Source organism: Dendrobates tinctorius, unplaced genomic scaffold (assembly GCF_039654945.1).
Source record: "Dendrobates tinctorius isolate UK_male_01 unplaced genomic scaffold, ASM3965494v1 ptg000069l, whole genome shotgun sequence".
Lineage (NCBI taxonomy): Eukaryota > Metazoa > Chordata > Amphibia > Anura > Dendrobatidae > Dendrobates > Dendrobates tinctorius.
In genome coordinates this window covers 28,972,902-28,995,796 of record NW_027361737.1, presented here as the reverse complement: position 1 = coordinate 28,995,796, position 22,895 = coordinate 28,972,902, and the positions used below count along the sequence as shown (strand labels likewise).

At 46.8% G+C, this 22,895-nt stretch overlaps 1 protein-coding gene across 3 annotated transcripts in view; it reads left to right on the top strand.

Moving 5' to 3' along the window:
- The first annotated feature begins 17,986 nt into the window (after positions 1–17,986).
- Positions 17,987–22,895, top strand: part of LOC141095321 (glypican-5-like) — a 442,719-nt gene continuing 437,810 nt past the window's right edge. For 2 of the 3 annotated variants that reach the window (XM_073581289.1, XM_073581288.1), the window contains exon 1: positions 17,988–18,477. In XM_073581289.1, the coding sequence (XP_073437390.1) occupies positions 18,327–18,477 (151 nt within the window). In that variant the 5' untranslated portion in view covers positions 17,988–18,326. Of the gene's footprint in view, positions 18,478–22,895 lie in introns of all 3 variants that reach the window. The other variant, XM_073581290.1, reaches the window with a different exon arrangement.

Below are 22,895 nucleotides of genomic sequence, written 5' to 3'. Positions count from 1 at the left end.
TCACTTTACATTTACAGAACTCAAGTAGTTGAAGGTCTTTTTTCTGTTTCTGAGATACAGAGTTAAGATTGTGCATCCCTGTCCCCTTTGATTAGTTGCTGTACAGAGCTGTAGAATAGATTGCTGATATATACTGTAAGCAAGAGAAATGTGACTCAGGTTAATGCCAAGTCTACCACAGTGAGAAACACTCTACCCTGGCATGGATGGAGTCCACATCATATAAGAGACACTGAGACTGCTGTATACACATCAGATAGGAAACACCAAGATCGCCGAATATACATCATATGGGCGTCACAAAACTGCTGTACACATATCACATAGGCAGCACAGACTGTTAGGTACACTTCACATAGGAGACCCCAAGACTGCTGTGTACACATCACATAGGAGGCCCAGAGACTGCTGTTTACATATCACATTGGAGACACTGAAACTGCTCTATACACATTATATAGGAGAAACTGAGGCTGCTGTATACAACACATTGGAGATTACAAGACTGTCGTATACATCACATAGGAGACATCAAGACTGCATTATATACAACAGATAGGAGACACTCAGACTGCTGTGTATACATCGAATAGGAGACTCTGAGATGCTTGTATATATGTCACATAAGAGACACCGGGCTGGACTATATACATCACATAGGATGCAGTGGGGATGCAATATATACATCACAGTAGGCATGGAACTGCAGTAAATACATCACAGGAGACATGGGACTGTGGTATATACATCACAGGAGACATGGTTCTGCACTACATACATCACTAGAGGAGACATGGAGGCTGGTGTATATACCTCACAGGAGGAGACATGGGGACTGCTTTATATTCATCACAGGAAGATACACAGGGGGTAGGGAAATACATCACAGAAGTAGCCTTGGGGCTGTGGTATATACATCATTGGAAGAAGCATGATGACTCTGGTATATACATCACAGGAGGAGACATGGAGGCTATTGTATATACATCACAGGATCTGGGGCATATCATGGGGCTGGAGTATATAAATCACAGGAGACACATGGGTTGAGAAAAGTACATCACAGAAGTAACCATGGGGGCTGTGGTTGGAGAAGACACATTGGCTGCAGTATATATATCACAGGAGGAAACAAGGGGCTATGGTATGTACATCACAGGCGAAGACACCAGGGCTGGGGCATATACCTCACAGGAGGAGACACTGGGGCTGCTGTATATACGTCACAGAATTGGACACAGGGGCTGCAGTATATACATCACAGGAGGAGACATGGGATCTGGGGTATATCGCGGGGGATGCGGTATATACTTGAAAAGTGAAGAAAAAAACAGTCACAATAAACGGTGCACACTCCTATTGAATCCGTGAAAAAGAGCTTTATTTAGACAACACGAAGTGCACATGCATAAAACCAATTAAAACCACTAAAACACAGACAAAATTGGCTATATCGCATCATATTGACATGTGCCTGCTTTTTTTCTTTACTTTTCAAGTATATGTTGTATGGGCGCAATCTTTCATCTCACTGTAAGTAAAAAAAATTTTTTGAAAAAAAATATTTTTGAGGATTAATATCTAAATTGAATGGCTTTAATGTTTTTCTGTGTTTTCACATGGCCTAGATTTATGTACATGTGCTGCTGTATTCTTTCTCTCTCTCTCTGTGTATATATATATATATATATATATATATATATAAACCTGACAAGCACCTCCTAAGTGTCAATAGGTGCAAGCTGCAGTGACTGCAAAACATATATGAAAAAGGCACTGCAGCACCCTGTGAATGCCAAGACATATGATGTCAATGGAAATAACAACTTCCAAACGCTCTGTCCCTCAGCAAGCTGTACTTACAAAAGCGAAGGTTCTAAGCACATAATTTGGCCAATTCATGTGTGCCCGTCAACTGCGGCAAGGTGACACTTCTCTGACGGGTCCTGTCTAAACCCTTCCATTATTTCCATTGACATCATATGTCTTGGCAATCACAGGGTGCTGCTGTGCCTTTTTCATATATGTATTGTGGTGTAGTGACCACTGTGTCTGCTAGGGGGCGCTGTGTGGATGTCCCAGGAGAGGATGAGTGGCAGAATACTGAATGACTGTTATGTATCTCAAGGTGGGTGGCCTTGGAATGGAGACTTGTGTGTGTGTTGATCAGCAGTGATACTGCTGAGGTGCTGTTTCAATGTGTTTGGGAAGTCTCTAGCTAACTGGTGAGACGGGCGGAACCAGTTACCTACAAACCTACCAAGGGGGTGTTTTTAAGAACACTATTATAAAGTGTGTATGAGAGGTTGAAGGACCTGTGATGAGGTCATAGCCATGTGACCCGGTGGGCGTGGCTACGGACCATATAAGGTGGCCAGGGTAGGTCACATGGAGTGAATGCAGGGACCCGGATGGTCCGTTTTGGAAGGTCCCCTCTGAGAGAGATGGGGCTGTCTTCCTGACAGCAAGTGAATGCTGTGTTTAATGGCTGCCCGTGCCTGATAGTTCCCTAGAGGAAATGGACACCTGCAGCGTGGTGAAGCGGCCATGAGGTAAACCCGGAGAGGGGATATAACTGTGAGGCTAAGAGACCCTGCGTATGGCATAACCTGTGTGACCACAGGGATAACAGAGGGAAGCTCTGTCATGGACGCTATGCTGTTAATATGAACTTTATGTTGCTGGTCTTGGTTTATGATGCCTAAATAAACCGCATGGACTGTGATTGTTTTTATGGAAAACCTGTGCCGGATATGATTTATTGGCTGCCAAGCGAGTATCCCCCACCCGAATGACAGCGCTACCTTACTATATATATATATATATATATATATATATATATATATATAATGTGTGTGTGTATGTATATATATATATATATTGAAAACGATGTGTAAATGGCATAGAGAACTGCTATATGTAAAAGCTTATGTTAAAGTCTCATTGCAATCGGATTGCAATCGCACTGCACTCAGATGTAAATCTGATGATAGGTGTAAAAATCGCATTGTATTCGCATGACACTCGCATGTCACTCGTCCTTTTTTTCGGTCCAGATTACGGACATTTTTTTTCTCACATGTGGGTATGAGCCCTTAGAGTGTGCACCTTGGATTTGTGCAAGTAATTCTTCATGTTTCCTTCAATTATGGTGATGTAAATTAATCTTCATGACTGAGAAACAGAAATAATATGTTGTTATTTATCATTGTAATGCAAGAGTCACACAACCATATTTCCTCTCAACCAAGAGAATTGGCTCAATTAAGCAAATCACACTCTTTACATTTGATTAAATGTCTCCATCTTCCCCTTTGTCAATGTATGGAAATTGCAATAAGATGTCATCCAAGTGCAGTCTGATGGTTTCCACGGACACACTAATTTGCATACCCGAGTGCAGTCCGAATATCGGAACAAACTTTGGCAAGCTGTGATTTTTTTCTCAGGACCGGATCTGTCCGAGGAAAAAATCAGAGATGTGCACTGCCTCATAAAATAACATTGGTCTGAGTGCGATCTGATGATTGGACCGGGAATGAAGATACTGTCGTGTACACGAACCCTAAGGAGTATATATTGGAAAGCTTACAAGCCCTCTGCAACCTGACAACCATTGGAGCTTGGAAAATCCCCAACCTACTGACTGCTACCCCATAACCCTGTAGGTGTAACCCTGTGAGCACAGGGTCTCCCTCTCTGTACCTGTCCCATTACCCTGTAGATATAATCCTGTGAGGGCAGGGTCTCCCTCTCTGTACCTGTCCCATTACCCTGTAGATATAATCCTTTGAAGGCAGGGTCTCCCTCTCTGTACCTGTCCCATTACCCTGTAGATATAATCCTGTGAGGGCAGGGTCTCCCTCTCTGTACCTGTCCCATTACCCTGTAGATATAATCCTGTGAGGGCAGGGTCTCCCTCTCTGTACCTGTCCCATTACCCTGTAGATATAATCCTGTGAGGGCAGGGTCTCCCCCTCTGTACCTGTCCCAATACCCTGTAGATGTAATCCTGTGAGGGCAGGGTCTCCCTCTTTGTACCTGTCCCAATACCCTGTAGATATAACCATGTGAGGGCAGGGTCTCCCTCTTTGTACCTGTCCCATTACCCTGTAGATGTAACCCTGTGAGGGCAGGTTCTCCCCCTCTGTACCTGTCCCATTAACCTGTAGCTGTAATCCAGTGAGGGCAGGGTCTCCCCTTCTGTACCTGTCCCATTACCCTGTAGATATAATCCTGTGAGGGCAGGGTCTCTCCTTCTGTACCTGTCACATTACCCTGTAGATATATCCTGTGAGGGCAGGGTCTCCCCTTCTGTACCTATCCCATTACCCTGTATATGTAACCCTGTGAGGTCAGGGTCTCCCCTTCTGTACCTGTCACATTACCCTGTAGATATAATCCTGTGAGGGCAGGGTCTCTCCTTCTGTACCTGTCACATTACCCTGTAGATATAATCCTGTGAGGTCAGGGTCTCCCCCTCTGTACCTGGTCCATTACCTTGCAGATGTAATCCTGTGGGAGCAGGGTCTCCCTCTCTGTACCTATCCCATTACCCTGTAGATGTAATCCTGTGAGGGCAGGGTCTCCCCTTCTGTACCTGTCCCATTACCCTGTAGATATAATCCTGTGAGGGCAGGGTTTCCCCCTCTGTACCTGTTACATTACCCTGTAGATGTAATCCTGTGAGGGCAGGGTCTCCCCTTCTATACCTGTCCCATTACCCTGTAGATATAACCCTGTGAGGGAAGGGTCTCCCTCTCTGTACCTGTCCCATTACCCTGTAGATATAATCCTGTGAGGGCAGGGTCTCCCCTTCTGTACCTGTCCCATTGCCCTGTAGATATAATCCTGTGAGGGCAGGGTCTCCCCCTCTGTACCTGTCCCAATACCCTGTAGATGTAATCCTGTGAGGGCAGGGTCTCCCCCTCTGTACCTGTCCCATTACCCTGTAGATATAACCATGTGAGGGCAGGGTCTCCCTCTCTGTACCTGTCCCATTACCCTGTAGATATAATCCTTTGAAGGCAGGGTCTCCCTCTCTGTACCTGTCCCATTACCCTGTAGATATAATCCTTTGAAGGCAGGGTCTCCCTCTCTGTACCTGTCCCATTACCCTGTAGATATAATCCTGTGAGGGCAGGGTCTCCCTCTCTGTACCTGTCCCATTACCCTGTAGATATAATCCTGTGAGGGCAGGGTCTCCCTCTCTGTACCTGTCCCATTACCCTGTAGATATAATCCTGTGAGGGCAGGGTCTCCCCCTCTGTACCTGTCCCAATACCCTGTAGATGTAATCCTGTGAGGGCAGGGTCTCCCTCTTTGTACCTGTCCCAATACCCTGTAGATATAACCATGTGAGGGCAGGGTCTCCCTCTTTGTACCTGTCCCATTACCCTGTAGATGTAACCCTGTGAGGGCAGGTTCTCCCCCTCTGTACCTGTCCCATTAACCTGTAGCTGTAATCCAGTGAGGGCAGGGTCTCCCCTTCTGTACCTGTCCCATTACCCTGTAGATATAATCCTGTGAGGGCAGGGTCTCTCCTTCTGTACCTGTCACATTACCCTGTAGATATATCCTGTGAGGGCAGGGTCTCCCCTTCTGTACCTATCCCATTACCCTGTATATGTAACCCTGTGAGGTCAGGGTCTCCCCTTCTGTACCTGTCACATTACCCTGTAGATATAATCCTGTGAGGGCAGGGTCTCTCCTTCTGTACCTGTCACATTACCCTGTAGATATAATCCTGTGAGGGCAGGGTCTCCCCCTCTGTACCTGGTCCATTACCTTGCAGATGTAATCCTGTGAGAGCAGGGTCTCCCTCTCTGTACCTATCCCATTACCCTGTAGATGTAATCCTGTGAGGGCAGGGTCTCCCCTTCTGTACCTGTCCCATTACCCTGTAGATATAATCCTGTGAGGGCAGGGTTTCCCCCTCTGTACCTGTTACATTACCCTGTAGATGTAATCCTGTGAGGGCAGGGTCTCCCCTTCTATACCTGTCCCATTACCCTGTAGATATAACCCTGTGAGGGAAGGGTCTCCCTCTCTGTACCTGTCCCATTACCCTGTAGATATAATCCTGTGAGGGCAGGGTCTCCCCTTCTGTACCTGTCCCATTGCCCTGTAGATATAATCCTGTGAGGGCAGGGTCTCCCCCTCTGTACCTGTCCCAATACCCTGTAGATGTAATCCTGTGAGGGCAGGGTCTCCCCCTCTGTACCTGTCCCATTACCCTGTAGATATAACCATGTGAGGGCAGGGTCTCCCTCTTTGTACATGTCCCATTACCCTGTAGATGTAACCCTGTGAGGGCAGGTTCTCCCCCTCTGTACCTGTCCCATTAACCTGTAGCTGTAATCCAGTGAGGGCAGGGTCTCCCCTTCTGTACCTGTCCCATTACCCTGTAGATATATGCTGTGAGGGCAGGGTCTCTCCTTCTGTACCTGTCATATTACCCTGTAGATATATCCTGTGAGGGCAGGGTCTCTCCTTCTGTACCTGTCACATTACCCTGTAGATATAATCCTGTGAGGGCAGGGTCTCCCCCTCTGTACCTGGTCCATTACCTTGCAGATGTAATCCTGTGGGAGCAGGGTCTCCCTCTCTGTACCTATCCCATTACCCTGTAGATGTAATCCTGTGAGGGCAGGGTCTCCCTCTCTATACCTATCCCATTACCCTGTAGATGTAATCCTGTGAGGGCAGGGTCTCCCCTTCTGTACCTGTCCCATTACCCTGTAGATATAATCCTGTGAGGGCAGGGTTTCCCCCTCTGTACCTGTTACATTACCCTGTAGATGTAATCCTGTGAGGGCAGGGTCTCCCCTTCTGTACCTGCCCCATTACCCTGTAGATATAACCCTGTGAGGGCAGGGTCTGCCCTTCTATACCTGTCCCATTACCCTGTAGATGTAATCCTGTGAGGGCAGGGTCTCCCCTTCTGTACCTGCCCCATTACCCTGTAGATGTAACCCTGTGAGGGCAGGGTCTCCCCTTCTGTACCTGCCCCATTACCCTGTAGATGTAATCCTGTGAGGGCAGGGTCTCCACCTCTGTACCTGTTACATTACCCTGTAGATGTAATCCTGTAAGGGCAGGGTCTCCCCTTCTGTACCAGCCCCATTACCCTGTAGATATAACCCTGTGAGGGCAGGGTCTCCCCTACTGTAACTGTCCCATTACCCTGTAGATATAATCCTGTGAGGGCAGGGTCAACCCTTCTGTACCCGCCCCATTACCCTGTAGATGTAATCCTGTGAGGGCAGGGTCTCTCCCTCTGTGCTTGTCCCATTACCCTGTAGATGTAACCCTGTGAGGGCAGGGTCTCTCCCACTGTACCTGTCCCATTACCCTGTAGATATAACCCTTTGAGGGCAGGGTCTCTCTCTGTGTACCTGTCCCATTACCCTGTAGATGTAATCCTGTGAGGGCAGGGTCTCCCTCTCTGTACCTATCCCATTACCCTGTATATGTAACCCTGTGAGGGCAGGGTCTCCCCTTCTGTACCTGTCCCATTACCCTGTAGATATAACCCTGTGAGGGCAGGGTCTCTCCCTCTGTACCTGTCCCATTACCCTGTAGATGTAACAATGTGAGGGCAGGGTCTCTCCCACTGTACCTGTCCTATTATGGGTCGCCCTCCCAGGTCCGTGGGGTACTCGCTACCGGGCCGGTGTCAGCGGGATGAGTCACAGCAGCGGTGACGCGGTCCGTGGCCCTGGGCGCCTGTTATGAATGGGTCACCGAGGAGGAAAAAAAACAACAAGCTAAGTCTCAGAAAACCAGAGAGGTTGGTAACTATGCAGATTGCAGATCCCTAATCATAACCACACAACTAGCAGCAGTCGTGGAGCATTCCTACCATGGTCCTAGACGCCTCATCACAACCGGAGAGCTACATAAGCCTAAAGCAGGAAAAGAGGAAAGCTAACTGCCCCAGAGCAGACCCCAAAGGAAAGACAGCCCCCCACATGTATTGACGGTGAAACAAGATGAAAACACAAACAAAGGCAGGAAAATAGGCTGAGCAAACGATGGGGCCCGACTAACTAGAAAGGACAGGAAAGGAAAGCCACTGTCTGCAATCTGCCAAAAAACCCTACCAAAATAATGTCCAACACGTCTGATTGCAAAATTAACCCTGAAGTCACTAGACTTCTCTCACTATATCAGCACTCTGAAATATTCTGAAACAGAGCAAAAAGAGGCCAATCTAATAAGGGACAAAAAGGCAAATTGGCAAATACAGATAAATAGGAGTGGAAGTTCAGCAGAGCCCCAGCAGGGGCAAGCTGACCATACAAGAAACTGAATTGACCAACAAGCGCAAGTGTGAACATAAGCAAAAAACAAACTTAACTTGAGAAGACTGGAAGAGAGCTGAAGTCCAAGACCTGAGAAGCAGACTGAATCACCAGCACCAGGATAGGGCGTCGGCTGTCTTATATCCAGTCTGATACTCCAGAGATCCAATTGTTATCCTCCTCATCAGGTGGCAGATCACTACCACTTAAACAAAACCTCACTACCTCCTGTCACCACCAGAGGGAGAACGGAAGGAGAACTCTCAACTGGTGGAGCAGAAATGAGCTCATAACAGTACCCCCCCTTGAGGAGGGGTCACCGAACCCTCATCCATGCCACCAGGCCGATCAGGATGGGCCCGGTGAAAAGCACAAACCAATTTATTGGCATGAATATCAGAGGCAGAGACCCAAGAATTATCCTCCTGGCCTAACCCTTCCATTTGACCAAATACTGGAGTCTCCGTCTAACCAAACGAGAATCCAATATTTTCTCTACCTCATATTCCACATTGCCTTTAACCAATACAGGGTCAGGAGGTGCCGCCACTCTTCAACAGTGACTTGTGAAATAAGTTATGGATTTTGAACGTAACTGGAAGAGCCAATCGAAAAGAGACAGGATTAAGAATCTCCAAAATCTTATAAGGTCCAATAAATCTGGGCTTAAATTTTGGAGATGCAACCTTCATAGGAATATTCTTAGACGACAACCAAACCATATCACCCACTTTAAACCGGGGACCAATGGTCCTATGCCGGTTGGAAAAACGCTGGGCCTTTTCCTGAGAGAGTGACAACTTATCCACCACTTGGTCCTATATCTGCTGCATTCTCACAACCACAGTGTCCACACCTGGGCAGGACGAAGATTCCACTTGCCCTGAAGAGAATTGAGGATGAAACCCAAAATTACAGAAAAAGGGTGACATCAAAGTGGCAGAACTAGCTCTATTGTTCAGCGCAAATTCGGCCAAGGGCAAAAATGAGACCCAATCATCTTGATCAGCAGATATAAAACATCTTAAATAAGACTCCAGGGTCTGGTTTGTTCTCTCAGTCTGCCCATTGGTCTGGGGATGAAACGCGGAGGAGAAGGATAACTGAATTCCCAGATTGGAACAAAAGGCTTTCCAGAATGTGGAAACAAACTGGACCCCTCTATCGGACACAATGTTCTCAGGAATCTCATGTAACCGAACCACCTGTTGTAAAAACAAGGGTACCAACTCAACGGAAGACGGCAACTTTGGGAGCGGTACAAGATGGACCATCTTCGAAAATCTATCACAAATCACCCAGATAACAGTCATTCTCTGAGAGACAGAAAGATCAGAAATAAAATCCATTGAGATATGGGTCCATGGCCTCTTGGGCACCGGCAGGGGCATCAGCAACCCACTAGAACGAGAACAGGGTTTAGACCGAGAACAAGTCCCACAGGACTGTACAAAATTCCTGACATCACAAGATAAGGCAGGCCACCAAAACGACCGATTCACCAAATCTCTGGTACCAAAAATACCCGGATGACCAGCCAATGCGGAGCAAGGGACTTCAGACATCACTCTCTTTCTCCATTGGTCAGGAACATACAATCTTCGCATAGGGCAACGCTCAGGTTTATCCTCCTGAAATTCATCCAGGGCGCATCTCAAATCAGGCGAAATGGCAGAAAGAACTACCCCCTCACCTAGGATAGTAGTAGGCTCGGTCACATTAAGAGAATCAGCAAAGAAACTCCTAGAAAGGGCGTCTGCCTTAACATTCTTAGTGCCTGGAAGAAAAGAGACCACAAAATTAAAACGCGTGAAAAACAAGGCCCATCTAGCCTGTCTAGGATTCAAGCGTTTGGCCGACTCCAGATAAATCAGATTCTTGTGATCGGTGAGGACCACAAATTGATGTCTAGCTCCCTCCAACCAATGTCTCCACTCCTCAAATGCCCATTTCATAGCCAACAATTCCCGATTCCCCACGTCATAGTTGTGTTCAGATGGGGAAAACTTTCGAGAAAAGAAGGCACAGGGATTCATCTTAGAAGTCACAGGGTCTTTTTGGAACAAAACAGCTCCTGCACCTATCTCAGAAGCGTCTACCTCCACTTGAAATGGAAGTGAGACATCAGGTTGCCGTAAAACTGGAGCTGAAGTAAATCTCCGCTTAAGCTCCTGAAATGCTGAGACAACCTCAGGAGACCAATTCAGCACATCAGCTCCCTTCTTGGTCAGATCAGTCAGTGGTTTGACAATACTAGAAAAATTACCTATAAATTTTCAATAGAAATTAGAAAAACCCAAAAACTTCTGGAGAGCCTTCAAAGAAGTAGGCTGAACCCAATCATAAATGGCCTGTACCTTGGCGGGGTCCATTTCAATAGTCGATGGAGACAAGATAAATCCCAAAAACGAAATCCTCTGTACACCAAAGAGGCACTTCAATCCCTTAACAAACAGGGAATTCTCCCTCAAAATCCGGAACACAGTCCGGACATGTTCCACATGGGAATCCCAATCACTGGAAAAGATCAAAATATCATCCAGATAGATGATCAAAAACTTATCCACAAAGTCTCGGAAAACATCATTCATAAAGGACTGGAAGACAGAAGGGGCATTAGAGAGCCCAAAAGGCATCACCAGGAACTCAAAATGTCCCTCCGTAGTATTAAACGCTGTCTTCCATTCATCCCCGTGCTTGATGCGAATAAGATTATACGCCCCCCTGAGGTCAAGCTTAGTAAACCAGCAGGCACTCTTAACTCTGGAGAATAAATGAGACATCAGAGGTAACGGGTACTGATATTTAACCGTCATCTTGTTAAGGGAACGATAATCAATACACGGTCTTAATGAACCATCTTTCTTGGCAACAAAAAAAAAAACAGCGCCTAAAGGTGACGAGGATGGTCTAATATGACCCTTCTCCAACGACTCCTTAATATAGGATCGCATAGCATCATGTTCGGGTACAGATAAGTTGAAAAGCCGACCCTTGGGAGATTTACACCCAGGCATCAACTCAATTGCATAGTCATAACTCCTATGAGGAGGCAAAGACGCAGACTTGCTCTCACTAAATACATCAGAGAAATCAGCCAGATAATCAGGAATATCATGAGACTGAGGAGAGGTGGAGAAAACAGGAGCGTCCCTAAGAACACACTGACAACCCCAACTCACCACAGACACAGATTTCCAATCCAAAACTGGGTTATGAGTTTGCAACCAGAGGAACCCCAGTACAATAGTATCGTGCAAATTATGCAGCACCAAAAATTTACAATTTTCTTGGTGGTCTGGGGCAACTCGCATTATCACCTGGGTCCAAAACTGAGGCTTATTCTCCGCCAAAGGAGTGGCATCAATACCCCTCAAAGGAATAGACGTCTGCAGAGGCGTCATGGACAAACCACAACATTTAGCAAAGTCCAAATCCATCAGATTCAGAGCTGCTCCTGAATCCACAAAAGCCTTAGTGGAAAATGTGGACAAGGAGCAGATCAGTGTAATTGCCAAAAGGAACTTAGGTTGTATACTGCCCACAGCAAATGTGTGTGCAAAATGTTTCTCTCGTTTAGGGCAGACAGAAATAGTATGAGAGGCGTCTCCACAGAAAAAACACAGCTTATTACGCCTTCTAAACTCCCGACGTTGCGCCCTAGACAAAACCCCATTACATTGCAAAGGTACAGACATTTGTTCAAAAGGTGGCAGTGCCTCTCGTGTAGTCCTACGTTCACGTAAACGCCGATCAACTTGAATGGCCAATGACATAGAGCCATCCAGACCAGAAGGAACAGGAAATCCCACCATAACATCTTTTACGGTCTCTGACAAACCTTTCCGAAAGAGAGCTGCCAATGCACTATCATTCCATGTAGTAAGGACCGCCTACTTTCGGAATTTTTGACAGTACAACTCTCCACATTAGTCAGAATAGGATTTTCAGGTGTCAGAGAAAAAGCCCAATCCTGGGGATCGCCGTGCAGCAAGGAGATGAAAATTTTAACCTGCTGCACAGAGCTCCCCGATGAGTTAGGCCTCAAAGCAAGAAATAATTTACAATTATTCTTAAAATTCAGAAATTTAGACCGATCCCCAGAAAACCCTTCTGGAGTAGGAATCTTGGGTTCAGCAGCATGTGACTGAATAAGGTAGGCAGAAATTCCCTGTACTTCAGCAGCAAGTTCTCCACACGATCAGACAGTTGCGTAATCTCAATTAAGAAAAAATAAAATCCTCCTACGGCCTCAGAGAAAAAGAGGAAAAAATATACATATAAAAAATAAAAATCTGACACTTTTTTTTTTTTCTACAATTCCTTCCTGTTTTTGAGTACCCTAGAATCTGCGGTATGGCTGGTGATTCTGTTATGAATGGGTCACCAAGGAGGAAAAAAAACAACAAGCTAAGTCTCAGAAAACCAGAGATGTTGGTAACTATGCAGATTGCAGATTCCTGATCTTAACCACACAACTAGCAGCAGTCGTGGAGCATTCCTACGATGGTCCTAGACGCCTCGTCACAACCGGAGAGCTACATAAGCCTAAAGCAGGAAAAGAGGAAAACTAACTGCCCCCGAGCAGACCCCAAAGGAAAGACAGCCCTCCACATGTATTGACAGTGATACAAGATGAAAACACAAACAAAGGCAGGAAAATAGGCTGAGCAAACGATGGGGCCCGACTAACTAGAAAGGACAGTAAAGGAAAGCCACTGTCTGCAGTCTGCCAAAAAACCCTACCAAAATAATGTCCAACACGTCTGATAGCAAAATTAACCCTGAAGTCACTAGACTTCTCCCACTATATCAGCACTCTGAAATATTCTGAAACAGAGCAAAAAGAGGCCAATCTAATAAGGGACAAAAAGGCAAATTGGCAAATACAGATAAATAGGAATGGAAGTTCAGCATAGCCCCAGCAGGGGCAGGCTGACCACACAAGAAACTGAATTGACCAACAAGCGCAAGTGTTAATATTAGCAAAAAACAAACTTAACTTGAGAAGACTGGAAGAGAGCTGAAGTCCAAGACCTGAGAAGCACACTGAATCACCAGCCCCAGGATAGGGCGTCGGCTGTCTTATATCCTGTCTGATACTCCAGAGATCCAATCGTTATCCTCCTCATCAGGTGGCAGATCACTACCACTTAAACCAACCTCACTACCTCCTGTCACCACCAGAGGGAGAACGGAAGGAGAACTCTCAACTGGTGGAGCAGAAAATGAGCTCATAACAGGCGCCCAAGTATTAGGGGAGATTGAATGGTGGAATGTAGTTAATGGAATAGTTTGTGCGTCCACCTGTGGTGCTCAGAAAATAAGATGTTGAGCCGACGCTGCATGCAGATCCTCTGGGGCTGGTGGAGTGTTGCAGCCAAGATGGTGAAGCTCCCCACAGGTGGAGCTGTAGCCCCAGGGCAGTGTAGATGTCGGGGTAGAGGAGAGGCACAAGCGGTGTAGAAGCTGGTACCCAGATGTAGCAGTGCTGGGTACGTTGGCGCAAGAGTGAATGGAGGACACCAGGTCTTGTAGTTCCAAAGCTTTACTCACAGTCTGTAGTACACATACAGGTGCCTGCCTCTGTGCCGTGTCCTCCGGGTCAGGGACTCAGTCAACCTCCAAGCCAGATGGAATGCTCCCTTCCAACACTCCGCCAACATGTGCCTTTCTGAACGTCTCCTCTTAAAGCGCCTTTAAGTGTGAAGTACTCCTAGTGCTGAGTTACACTGGAGTGCCTCCTGACAGATGTTCCCAAGAATTCCACTTGTACGGCAGACAGCTGTAGCCTGCTTCGGGGACTCCTTTCCCCTGAGTCCCGGCTCACTATCAATGTTGCTGTTGTGCCCCCAAGTCTTAGATGGGAGTAGTGCATATACAGCCCACTATTCCACCGATGTCTGCTGTAGAATCATTAGTGTCCATACAACCTCGTGGACCGGGCCCCGGCCTTGCGCTTAGAACTTCTAGGCAGGGTTCTCTCCTAACCCACATCCTCTGTTCCCTTTTACTCCTTCGTTCCGTACTAGTCTCTCCTTCTTATGGAAGATCAGGTTTCGGTTCAATGTCTTTCTCCTTCTTTCCTTTCCCGTGCCAGCAGACCCAGGTCACTGAGGTCTGCTGCAGCACCTCCTTCCTTCATCCCTCTCTCAGGGATCTTCTTTCCTCCTCTCTGAGTGACTCTCTGCTGACTGACTGACCTACTGACTGAAATCCTAAACCTTCCCGCTCTTTTATGTATTCTAACTCCACCCGCCTCCCAACAAGTTTCGTGTTCCAATCAGGGAGCCACCAAAGGTGCTCTGCTACACTCCAACCAGGGAGCCGCAATGTGGCTTTGCTGAACTACCGTGTTGTGTGGGATGCAGGTGTTGGAGCGTGGTCAGGAGCCTCCAACTTACCTGGATGGTGGGGAACCACACCTCAGGAGGAGGTGCAGTACCTCTGTGGCGACTGAGCCTCAGGGGCGCCACAATTACCCTGTATATATAACCCTGTGAGGGCAGGGTCTCTCTCTGTGTACCTGTCCCATTACCCTGTAGATGTAATCCTGTGAGGGCAGGGTCTCCCCTTCTGTACTTGTCCCATTACCCTGTAGATGTAACCCTGTGAGGGCAGGGTCTCCCCTTCTGTACCTGTCCCATTACCTTATAGATATAATCCTGTGAGGGCAGGGTCTCCCCTTCTATACCTGTCCCATTACCCTGTAGATATAATCCTGTGAGGGCAGGGTCTCCCCTTCTGTACCTGTCCCATTACCCTGTAGATATAATCCTGTGAGGTCAGGGTCTCCACTTCTGTACCTGTCCCATTACCCTGTAGATATAATCCTGTGAGGGCAGGGTCTCCCCTTCTGTACCTGTCCCATTACCCTGTAGATATAATCCTGTGAGGGCAGGGTCTCCCCTTCTGTATGTACCTGTCCCATTACCCTGTAGATATAATCCTGTGAGGTCAGGGTCTCCCCTTCTGTACCTGTCCCATTACCCGGTAGATATAATCCTGTGAGGGCAGGGTCTCCCCTTCTGTACCAGTCCCATTACCCTGTAGATATAATCCTGTGAGGGCAGGGTCTCCCCTCTGTACCAGTCCCATTACCCTGTAGATATAATCCTGTGAGGGCAGGGTCTCCCCTTCTGTACCTGTCCCATTGCCCTGTAGATATAATCCTGTGAGGGCAGGGTCTCCCTTTCTGTACCTGTCCCATTACCCTGTAGATATAATCCTGTGAGGGCAGGGTCTCCCCTTCTGTATGTACCTGTCCCATTACCCTGTAGATATAATCCTGTGAGGTCAGGGTCTCCCCTTCTGTACCTGTCCCATTACCCGGTAGATATAATCCTGTGAGGGCAGGGTCTCCCCTTCTGTACCTGTCCCATTACCCTGTAGATATAATCCTGTGAGGGCAGGGTCTCCCCTTCTGTACCTGTCCCATTGCCCTGTAGATATAATCCTGTGAGGGCAGGGTCTCCCCTCTGTACCAGTCCCATTACCCTGTAGATATAATCCTGTGAGGGCAGGGTCTCCCCTTCTGTACCTGTCCCATTGCCCTGTAGATATAATCCTGTGAGGGCAGGGTCTCCCCTTCTGTACCTGTCCCATTACCCTGTAGATATAATCCTGTGAGGGCAGGGTCTCCCCTTCTGTACCTGTCCCATTGCCCTGTAGATATAATCCTGTGAGGGCAGGGTCTCCCCTTCTGTACCTGTCCCATTGCCCTGTAGATATAATCCTGTGAGGGCAGGGTCTCCCCTCTGTACCTGTCCCATTACCCTGTAGATATAATCCTGTGAGGGCAGGGTCTCCACTTCTGTACCTGTCCCATTGCCCTGTAGATATAATCCTGTGAGGGCAGGGTCTCCCCTTCTGTACCTGTCCCATTGCCCTGTAGATATAATCCTGTGAGGGCAGGGTCTCCCCTCTGTACCTGTCCCATTACCCTGTAGATATAATCCTGTGAGGGCAGGGTCTCCACTTCTGTACCTGTCCCATTGCCCTGTAGATATAATCCTGTGAGGGCAGGGTCTCCCCTTCTGTACCTGTCCCATTGCCCTGTAGATATAATCCTGTGAGGGCAGGGTCTCCCCTCTGTACCTGTCCCATTACCCTGTAGATATAATCCTGTGAGGGCAGGGTCTCCACTTCTGTACCTGTCCCATTGCCCTGTAGATATAATCCTGTGAGGGCAGGGTCTCCCCTTCTGTACCTGTCCCATTGCCCTGTAGATATAATCTTGTGAGGGCAGGGTCTCCCCTCTGTACCTGTCCCATTACCCTGTAGATATAATCCTGTGAGGGCAGGGTCTCCACTTCTGTACCTGTCCCATTACCCGGTAGATATAATCCTGTGAGGGCAGGGTCTCCCCTTCTGTACCTGTCCCATTACCCTGAAGATATAAACCTGTGAGGGCAGGGTCTCCCCTTCTGTACCTGTCCCATTGCCCTGTAGATATAATCCTGTGAGGGCAGGGTCTCCCCTTCTGTACCTGTCCCATTGCCCTGTAGATATAATCCTGTGAGGGCAGGGTCTCCCCTCTGTACCTGTCCCATTACCCTGTAGATATAATCCTGTGAGGGCAGGGTCTCCCCTTCTGTACCTGTCCCAATACCCTGTAGATGTAATCCTGTGAGGGCAGGGTCTCCCCTTCTGTACCTGTCCCATTGCCCTGTAGATATAATCCTGTGAGGACAGGGTCTCCCCTTCTGTACCTGTCCCATTGCCCTGTAGATATAATCCTGTGAGGGCAGGGTCTCCCCTTCTGTACCTGTCCCATTGCCCTGTAGATATAATCCTGTGAGGGCAGGGTCTCCCCTTCTGTACCAGTCCCATTACCCTGTAGATATAATCCTGTGAGGGCAGGGTCTCCCCTCTGTACCAGTCCCATTACCCTGTAGATATAATCCTGTGAGGGCAGGGTCTCCCCTTCTGTACCTGTCCCATTGCCCTGTAGATATAATCCTGTGAGGACAGGGTCTCCCCCTCTGTACCTGTCCCATTACAAATGTTCAGTTTGTCTGATTTTTCTCATTATAGGTATATTTTTGCGTAAAATGTAAATTGTTCTTTTAGTCTATAAACTTCTGATAACGTCTTAGAATTTACAAGCAATAAATTTAGTATTTTTTTTACTGACAAATAAAAATAGTCAAAATAAAAAAAACTGCTTTCAGACCTCAAATAATGCTAAGAAAACAAGTTCATAATCATTTAAAAACAACAATACTAATGTTTTAACTCAGGAAGAGTTCAGAAATAAATATTTTGTGGAATAACCATGATTTTTAATCCCAGCTTTCATGCGTCTTGGCATGCTTTCCACCAGTCTTTCACACTGCTTCTGGCAGTCATTGCTCCTGCGTTATAAGGAGCATGTCATTACTGCACTGAATGCGGCTCCTACAGTTGTGGCTTTCAGTTGATTTGTTGACCCCGCTGGTGTCACCGATTCGGGGCTCGTTGTGTAGGGTTGGCTGCAACAAGCGGAATGACATATGCATTGTATGTCTGCCTCAGCAAGCTGTGGACAGTGAGCCAAGCCATACTCAGAAATCTGAGGATGGGTGACAGCGGAGAGGGCTGCTTGGGAAGTGGGGAGTTAAATGGTCAGGAGTGACTGGGGGATGAGGAGTGAGGAGTTAGGGAGGGGCTGTGGATCAGCATGCTGGAGGGAGGCATGAAGTGAGACAGAAGTACAGAAGTGAGGGAGGGAGGGAGCTGTCCTGCAGGCTGAGGCTCCACATACGCACAGAATGAAGCTGGCAGCCAAATAAATAGAAGACTGGACTATACACATCTCCTACCAAGGTGCCATCTACAGCACAGACAGGCCAGGCCTGCCACCTGTCAGCCAGCTGTCATATTGTGTCCTGGCAAAATGTTGTGCGTGGTGTGATGAGGGCATGTGGCATTGCCTGCTGTAGGTGTGTAGGCATTGGTCGCTAGAACATTGGCAGATAGATGTGGTTTACAGGTAACTAGGGGCTGGTGCACACGGTGTGTACCCCTCTGCTTGGTGAGATGCCCATGTCGCCTGTGCCCCTCCTCCTGCTTCTCAGTTTGGTGCCATCGATGCCATCCGAGCGCCCCCCAAGTTGTCATGAGGTGCGCGCAGCGTTCCAGCTTCAGCAGGTCGGGAGAGGTCGGCTGGTGCCTGAGGTACCAATTGAGGGTGAGTAGAAATTATTCCCATACATCATCGCCTCATTGCTTTCTATATAAAGCCGCCTTGCGCCCCTCATGTCGTTCAGCTCTATAGGTACCGTCGCACTGGAGAAATTTGTAGGACGTAATCAGGCGACATTAGCCAAGAAAAATTGGGACAGAATATAATCATCTGCTTAATGGACTATAAATCAGCTCCACTACATCAATATTTATACATATGTGTCAGATCCGTAACATTATTACAACATTGTATTGTCAACACCCCCATATACAGTATAGGTTCCCGGCTGATATATACATATATGTCTGCAAATGTGTCAGCTGTGATGTGAGACAATGATGGTTCGTACTTGTCACCGAGCCCATGTGCATGTGGTGGGGCGCTTCAGATGGTTCCCTGCCAGTGCCATAATCCCATGTGGTTACCTCCAGTAATAGGATTAAGGGGGATTTATTCTGAGCCGTTTATGTCATGATCATGAGATTATATAGTGGTTGCAGCACAAGTATCTGTACACAGCGGTAATGGAGGATTATATATTCCAGAAAATGGGACGTCTCTGATGTAACATAGCGCAAAAAAGTAGACGAGCCGAATGTGTCACGATGCTGCTATATAGTTTTGTACCGGAGCCTTTACCCCTTTCTTGGTTATATTTCTTTCTGGATAAGCAGGTTTATAATTAATATGATTGACATTGCCCTATAGGGGCTCCTCTAGAAACAGAAAACGAAAAGAATTATTTTTCGACTTTTTAGAGTAAATTCACATGAAGCAGATTTTAGCCGGGTTCAGATGAGTACCTATAAAGTCATCCGTGGTGAGCTGTACATTATAAAGACACTATTCATTTTATCATATCATTTACTGAAAAACAGGAAGAAACAGGACGTGAAATTAACGCAGTTCTGCCATTGTTTTTTTTACCTTTGTTTCTACGCCGTACATTGTGTGGTAAATATTGCCTGACAACGTGATTCTTCAGATCAGTATGCTTATGGTGAGATACCAAATTTGTCCTTTTTTTTTGTAGTGATGAAAAACAGTTTTAAAATTTTCTGAGGTCATTCCCTGAAACGCGTAGCTCATTTATTTTTCTGTCTGTAGTTCTGTCTTGCTTTTTGCACACTGAGCTGAACTTTTAGGTATGTGAAAACGCAGTGGAAAATCTGCACTTTTTTATGCATTTTTGTTGCATTTGTCACCTTTGTATTGTCAGGTGACATCAAGCCCACAGGTTAGTAATGGAGAGACGTCTATAAGACACCTATCCATTACTAGTCCTATAGTTATATGGTAAATAAACACACAGCCAGAATAAAGTCATTTACAGCTCTGGCCGGAGCCCACCTTAAAGCAGGGGATACTTACCGATGACGCAATAGTACGTCATCGACTACGGCAGACTGGGAGTATATGATGGTTTATTATTTTTGATTGCTTGCAGGAGACGCGGGCGTCGGGGATTAAGTGTTCGGTGAGTATGTACGGTATATTGCATGTGAAAATGTATGTGATTATGTAAATGTTTTGATTTTTTTTACAATTGAACTTAGGCGCCGGATGATGAGACTATTCTCCCATCATCGGGTCTTGTGGTCTCTGTATATGTGACAAAAGACGTAGCCGGATGGGAGTAGTATTCCCATCAGACGAAGCCTAAGTTCAATCACTATGGGCTGTTCGGAGCATGGGTACACACACACAGAAAGACGCAGATTTCGCAGACAGACTGTTAGTGTGGCTGGTCTGGAGCCAGAATCTCCAGGAGTGGACCCTCTGGGCCGTGGCACCGAGGGGCCCTGGGCGAGCTGCCAGATGGAACCGACCCCTATACAGGGACGGTTAGGACGGAGGGACTGGAGCTGGATAGAGCAGGAACACCGGAGGCAGGACTGGAGTGGGACAAAGTACAGCAGGAGACACGGATAGCAGGACTGCGAGGCTGCTGCAGGGAGCACACGAGAACGGGACTGTGAGACTGCAGAGAGCACACGAAGAAGCGGGGCCCAGTGTGCTAGGAAACACAACGATCAGGCGCCTCCTTCAGGGGGAAGCGGCCTGATATGCCCCTGTCTGGTCTGCCATTGGTCAGGGGGTGCTTTCGGGTCAGGGCATAGGCGGAGCACAAGAAGCAGAAGGGAGGCACGGCCGCGGCCTATGGCGCATGCGCATTGCATGCAGAGACGCCGTCGGCCTGTCAGAGGTGACCGCCATGGCTGTCAGGCGGCGAGGGGCTGCGGCGTGGGAGTGATGGCCGGGTGAGTATACAGAGACGGCGTGGGAGTGGAGGCTGGGTGAGTATGTCGGCACGGCGTGACACAGACATAGACACAGACTGACACACACAGACACCTGCAGACACAGACAGACACGCACATATTCTCCTCCCACACAATCTTCCTTCTTCTGACATCATTTCCTTTGACAATTCTGCAGCGTTTTTGGCAGTAAATCTACAGCAAATCCGCAAACCTTTTTACACCTGCATTTTTGATGCAGGTTTGACTGACTCAGTTGAAGTCAGCGAGCCAAAAACGCTGCAGAAACACAAAAAGAATTGACATGCTGCAGAAAATAAAACACTGCAAATATGGACGGAAATTTACGAATCATGTGCACAACACTTCAGGATTGTCATTGTATTACCTTCCTTTATTATTCCATTGCATTTTTGGTGCATTTCCGCGGGTAAAAAAAACGCTGCGAAAACTAATCAAAAACACATCGTGTGCCTTATTCATACCATTTTAAGGTACAAAGTTTTATTCGCTTTTTATTGTATTTTTTTGGGAAGGGATGAAGTGTCGCAACCGAAAAAAAAAAAATTCTGGCATGCAGATTTTTTTTTTGTTTTCAGCGTTAAAGGAAGTCAATCATCCCCAAACACATCTTGAAGGGGCTATATAGTGTTATATGGGACTTATCCCCTATAATCACCATACTACTACTGTACCTACTACTAATACAGTGCCTGAGAAAATAATTTTTAATTCATATGCATATGAGGAGGCTTTGGTGCACCCTTGGTGTGGTCACGAGTTTGGTGCACCGTTATGTTTCGTCATTTGCATATTGGGCGCCTTCTTTTGCTTCTTGACAGTGCTCGTTTTAACCTGTACAATGTAAATACTACATCAATTTCACTACAAATTCTCATCTTTACACTGGTCTTATGTCTGCCACCTTTTCTGTTGTTCCTCCATATGTGGTGACGTGGCATCTTTTGTGACGTCAGCTATGTACTGGCCACAGCCGACTCATAGTGACATCACTACAGCTTTCCTAACATGTCATTACTATGCAGTTCATACTGTTTGACTATACAACAGCTGCAGGCTTATGTAAAGGGATGGTCTTGAGTGGACAGCAGAAGTGTTAAAAGGGGTTTTTCACTTGAAGAAAAGTAAATCTCAAAACGCTTTTAGATAAACAGGATAATAACAAGCAGAGCAGGTACTCCCCCTCCCAGAGGCCAGTTATGGCTCTCCACGGCTGCTCCAGTGTTTTGTGTGTAACACAGAGATCAGAGAAGCCGTGGATCACCAGTATTGGACCTGGGGAGGGTGAGAACCTGCTCCGTATGTTATATTACATATATAAAAGTGGGGTTCATCTTTCTTAAAGTAGGAAACCCCTTTAGCTGATACAGTTTGATGATATGAGTAGTGGTGTCTCTAGACATCACTGTGTGACCTTTTATGTTTTGTTTGTGTCTATTCTCTTCCTGTAATCATTTATATCATGGTGGCATTGCAATCACAATTCCAGGACAATCACAGGCCTTATGATCTAAATTAACAGTATTATACTGTATATGCCAATTAATAAGTTACTTCGTTAACAAGACGACAATACTGAAATGTGAATCATCCCTAAGTTAAACTGGTCCTCCGAACTTCATAAATGAGATTACAAAGAGAGAAATACAAGCAACTTCGCATTTTCCTACTTATTAAGGAAAATCATATTGACTTTCAAGTACGGAGGGATTTTTCATTTTAGTTTTTATGGCTCTTCGTCTTCAGTTCATCAGTTGTGGCAAGGAGCGCAGTGCTTACAAGTTCTTTGCTCTGGAGCCTGAAAGTGCTTTTCTGAAGCTGGTCAGATTGCTGACTCAGTGCCCCTGAGCAACTCTCATGCTGCAAGGGCAAAGTTGCCTGTACTTTTAGCATCGGAAAGTGCACATTTCAAATCGGCATTGCAACCATGCCACTATCCGACCTATCAATCATTCAGTAGCTCATTGCCCAGCATGCCAAGCAGGAAGACGGGAAGCAGTGGACAGAAGTGCCCCTGATAACACATTGAGAACAACCCTTTAACTCACCAACCTCAGAGCATTAAGACTATTATGTGTTAGACCAAGCTTAATCAGTGTTAGGCCTGATTCAGGTGTTCTTTTTTTTTTTTTGCATACA